The sequence below is a fragment of the Ostrinia furnacalis genome, unplaced genomic scaffold (assembly GCF_004193835.3).
Source record: "Ostrinia furnacalis isolate ACB-3 unplaced genomic scaffold, ASM419383v2 OfSCF1207, whole genome shotgun sequence".
NCBI classification, from domain to species: domain Eukaryota; kingdom Metazoa; phylum Arthropoda; class Insecta; order Lepidoptera; family Crambidae; genus Ostrinia; species Ostrinia furnacalis.
Window position 1 is genome coordinate 228,607 of NW_021131446.1, and position 5,062 is coordinate 233,668.

Genomic DNA, 5,062 nt, shown 5'->3' on the forward strand with positions numbered 1-5,062 from the left:
CACAGGTTTATTTATGTAAGTAAGTAGTTAAGCCTTGACTATTTAACTGGTTTTTGAATCTGATAGTTCCTGTTTTAGAAGAGGAAGGAAAAATACAGGTTTTCACAACCACCAATGGAACCCTTAGTATCATAGAGACATCTTCGCGGTTTATTAACTCCCCGTCAGGTTTTGGCGGGAAATAACAATTGTTATGCTCATCACGTGCAGAAAAGCGAGCATTAATTTGATATTTAAGTAGGTTACACGCAAATCCAAATTCTAGGATTTTAGCTTGAAATTCATATCTATGTAGATGGCATGGACTCGTACTAATACTCGTAAATGGCAAAGTAATTTTCTGGCTGTTACATTTTCTGATCTATACTTTTAATTAGAGATGAAACGGATATCCGGTAACTATCCGGTAGGCCGGTAGGCCGGATATCCGGCCTAAATTTACTATCCGGCCGGATACCGGATAGTAACTCACTATCCGGCCGGATACCGGATATTAAAAAACTACGACATTTTCCTATTAATAAAATGAAATACATTAATCTTTGAGGTAAATATCAATAAAATGTCTTATAATAATGACGGCTTTTATTTAAAGTCCAAAAAGTTGCAAAAAAGCCATAATAAGGCCTTTCAAAAAACTAATTTCTTTATCTGGGCTAATCACTAATGACGAGTACGTAACTATTAAACATCTGTTAATGTCGAAATATTGCCAAATAAAAAAGGCGATCTTTTTTTCACTGATCGTCTGGTGACATGATGCATGCAGTTCAGTCAGATTACGCAGCAAGTAAACTAATTTAATTTTCGCTATTCAATACTTACTAAGCAACCGAAATCACCCGAATTGATCTGCCCTCTAGACAAGTGGCAAAATCTGACATTCTATTCAGACGGATTCGATTTTCGAAAAGTGTGACTAGTCTAGTCTACTAATAGACCCATTGATCGCGTTCGAAGCACCTGTGCGACGCTAAACTAGTCACGACATGCAACGAAACAAGGGACCAACTATCCGGCCGCCGGATATCCGGCTATCCGGCCTAGCAGCTGGCCGGATATCCGGTATCCAGTATCCGGCCAAACAACTATCCGTTTCATCTCTACTTTTAATCTTATCTACTTACTAGCGGCCGCCCGCGACTTCGTACACATGGATCCCGTTTTACCCCCTTAGAGGTGGAGTTTCGTAAAATCCTTTCTTAGCGGATGCCTACGTCATAACATCTACTTACCTGCATGCCAAATTTCAGCCCGATCCGTCCAGTGGTTTGGGCTGTGCGTTGATAGATCACTATGTCAGTCAGTCAGTCACCTTTGAGTTATAATATTTAGTTAATGAATCTTGGCATAGAGATAGATTAGATAGGGTACTTCTTGTTGCAAAATAATACCTACTCGAAGGGGTGAAATATTTTTGTAATAAATGTAAAAACAAAATTAAATGTCAAAATTTATTTATAAAAAAGTTGAAATCTTATTACGTGTAATCTTCTACACGTGTCATATAAAAGTCATGTTTAAATTACTCTGAGACGACGCGGGTCGTTTGTGGGTCGTCCGCGGGTCTTTCGTGAACCTTGTTGTGTGATATTTGCAACTTATGTACCTTTCTGGTGCTTAAGTTACAAATATCCCCAACAAATATCGAACGCCCCACGAACACCCCGCGTACGCCCCGAAGCCAAAAAAATATTAAAAAATTAAGCTTTCTTAGGACATTTCTCCAGCTCCACGCATTTCCCGGACACGGTGTCCCGGACAGTCGGCGGGTCGCAGTAGCAGGCCGAGTAGTCGCAGAGAATGCCCTTCTCTTCCACCGGCTTTGGTTCTTCGCAGGTCGGCTCGGGGGTTTTGTGGCCGCAGCCGAGAGCGTACGCGTGGGTACCCTCCTCGCACTCACGGGAACCTGGAAGGTTAAATAAAAAAAACTATGTATAAAAATGTTTAAAAAAAATAGGATTACTAATGCCCGTTTTCACCATAAATCCCTAATTTTGAAGTGACCCCTATGAAAACAAAATTCCTGTTATGTGTTACATACTTAAAAATTGGGGATTGATGGTGAAAGCGGGCATAAATAAGAGCTCTTTCAAATTAGACGTTTTGAGACGGACTGTTTGCCGTTTGCAGGACTGCACACTGAAAGTTGTATTACAGTTGCATTGGAATAAAAATGACAATTATTTATCATTACTTTTACTATTACCAACAGAGTGTGCGGCCTCGCACACGCACAACTGACGTCTTGCTCAAAACGCCTAATTTGAAATAGTGTTGAAGAAGTGTATTGCATTAATCTATGCTAATATTATACGAGTAAGTATTTAAAATGCGAAAGTATCTCTGTCTGTCTCGCTTTCACGCCTAAACCACTGAACCGATTTTGATGAAATTTGGCATAGAGATAGTTTGAGTCCCGAGAAAGGACATAGGATAGTTTTTATCCCGGTTTTTGAAACAGGGACGCGCGCGATTAAGTTTTTTTGTGACAGGCAAAATTCCACGCGGGCGAAGGCGCGGGAGGAAAGCTTAAATAAATAAATAAATAAGGAAGAAACTGGGCCAATGAGTGTTGTTTCAGTGCAAAGGGCTATGTATCCTAGGATTTTTACTATTTGCGTATGTATTTTTTGGTTTTGAAATGTAGAAAATAAAGTTCAGGAAAGATTTTTTGAAGAGTGACATTGGGTTAATTGTCACCAATTTAGTTAATTCAAGATTACCTCCACTAAACACTAAGGTACTCTAGCTCTGAAAGCCCGGTTTCTGAATTGATATTTGAATTGAAGCTTGAGTCAGTTAAAATTTTGAAATACTTGAAGTCGTCGGTCCATCGAAAAGAGGAATGGCCTAGACTTTGTTTCCCAAAATATTTGATATTCGTGTCTAACTACCTAAATGACGGTACTTAATAATTAAAAACCATTTAAATTTAAAACCGCTAATTCTTAATAGGTAACTCAATGAAATAATCGAGTTTTTTAAAACTATAAAACTGGTTAGTGTTTAACTGTTTTTATTAAATTAACGACAGGTTTGTTTACTGGTCAGTTAATATTCCTGTGGTTAGCAATAATTAAGACAAACAATGATAATTTCAATGTTTTTGTTTATATTGGAGGTATATGACCGTTAAATTATCTTGGTTGGTTTCAATAGGTTATCGTTAGTTGTTTATGTTACCTATATTATTATACTTGGTAAATAAGACTAGGTAGGTATATGAACTAAATAAGTTCTTAATGACAAATAATAGATTTACTAGTCAAGCTAAGTACGTCTTAATATTTTACGAAAATATCTATTTTCATATAGAATTTTTATGTAGATCTACCCCCAATTTAATATGAGTCGTTCTCCAAATAATTTGAAGGTACTGGCCAAACTACCAAAGATTTCAGTCTAAAACCCATTTTAAGGTCTACGTACCTTTAAGTTCTTATTGGGGCCGTTATCGTCATTCAAGTTAGCACCTTGCTATTTTAAAACAACCTATGACTTCATAGATAATGGCTATAATCATGGCTTAGAGATATAAAGAAGACATAATAATTATGTCTTATGACTTGTTTGTTTTTTGTGTAGGTAATCTAAATTAAGCGTTGCTGAGCAAACCCAATGCGCGCTCAAATTAAAAGTTTTAATGTTTTTATGTATCTTTTGCCCGCCCGCGTGAAATTTAGTTTGTCACAGATCATCATAAATTATAGCCTATATGTTATTCTGGGTTATAAACAACAATACTGTAAAGTTTTATCAAAATCCGTTCAGTAGTTTTTGCGTGAAAGAGTAACAAACATCCAGACATCCAAACTTTCGCATTTATAACATTAGTAGTACTAGTAGGGTAGGATTAGAACACCAAATTTTAATTATAGGCCATTAAATAATAAATTTAAAATTTAAAAGCTTTAAAACAGATCGACCATACTTTCCGTTCAACTACCCTCCAGGGAATCCTACTGGACCTTAAATTAATCATTTAATAAACTTAAAAAACACTTACATCTCCCAAGAATGTAGATGCACCCTCTCGAATGGGGTTTCGTGTCGGCCATTGCAAGCCCGACCAGCGCCAAAACACACAGGATCACAAGCGACTTCATGTTGACAATAACGGTTTAAATTCGGCAGTATTATACTCGTACGAGTTGACCGGTTGAACTATTTTTCCGTACTGACCTATTGAAGTAAATAGGACGACTTATATTGCCCACGCGCAGGTTTTGTTCAGGGTTGCCAGTTTATGTCGTAAATTTTCTAACGAAAATTACAGATTTTTAAAATTGCTATGTTTTTATCGTATTTGAAGTTCGGATATCTTTTCTAAAAGGGTTGTTAATGTAATTTTAAAGTAATTGGTAAGCATTTGACGACAAATACATAATTCTATTCGGTGATCTATTAAATAATGGAACGATTAACCTTATGAAGATGTAAGAAGATATTTTTAGTCTGTTTTATATTTTTGAGATGAAAACTTGGGGTTTATACTAAGCAAATAATATTTAAACAATCACAAAAATCTTTAAAATTCATAATTATTGCGTGTCTTAGTATGTGGAAATTAGTCTTTTGTAGAAAACATACCTACTGTTAGCACCTGCTTACGTAGGACTTTACATCGATATAAAAAGTGTAGCCTTTTTACAGTTGCAATAGGTTCGATTTTGTATTTTTGTGTTGTTAACAGGTTTTTTATACATGGACACTGCCTACTAAGACAACTCTAGGCACAGTTGATACAACTATTAACAAAATGTTCGTAGACATAAAATTTATTAGCGCCGTTTTTTATAATGACACAAAAAATTGGAAAGATTGATTTCGTACACTTCATGAATAAAATAATGTAAGATTTATAAAACGTTTAAATTTTTTTGATATTATATTAAGCTTTTTTATCACAAATGCAAACAATCTTAAAATTAGAGTCTACCTCGTAAATGAAGATAATTAGTGATTTCTGTAAATACCCTCCTCAACATGAGAACTAATATAGGTACCTACCCGCCATCGCTGTCAATATAACTATTATTTAGTCAGTTTATGTAACTCT

At 35.8% G+C, this 5,062-nt stretch overlaps 1 protein-coding gene across 1 annotated transcript; it reads right to left on the minus strand.

The window, feature by feature from the left end:
* Positions 1-1,440: 1,440 nt before the first annotated feature.
* On the minus strand, positions 1,441-4,204 carry LOC114351853 (uncharacterized). Its single transcript, XM_028303197.1, has 2 exons — positions 4,010-4,204; positions 1,441-1,909 (listed from the first exon to the last, which is right to left on the minus strand). Exons 1-2 carry the CDS (start codon positions 4,107-4,109, stop codon positions 1,704-1,706), a joined length of 306 nt encoding a protein of 101 aa, XP_028158998.1. The 5' UTR covers positions 4,110-4,204; the 3' UTR covers positions 1,441-1,703.
* Between the last annotated feature and the right edge of the window lie 858 nt (positions 4,205-5,062).

What these genes read in the sequence shown, in the direction of transcription:
- LOC114351853 (XM_028303197.1), bottom strand. Translation starts at nt 4,109, where the DNA reads ATGAAGTCGCTTGTGATCCTGTGTGTTTTGGCGCTGGTCGGGCTTGCA. An exon ending in CATCTACATTCTTGGGAGAT is followed by an intron (nt 1,910 to 4,009) that starts GTAAGTGTTTTT and finishes TTAACCTTCCAG; the next exon opens with GTTCCCGTGAGTGCGAGGAG.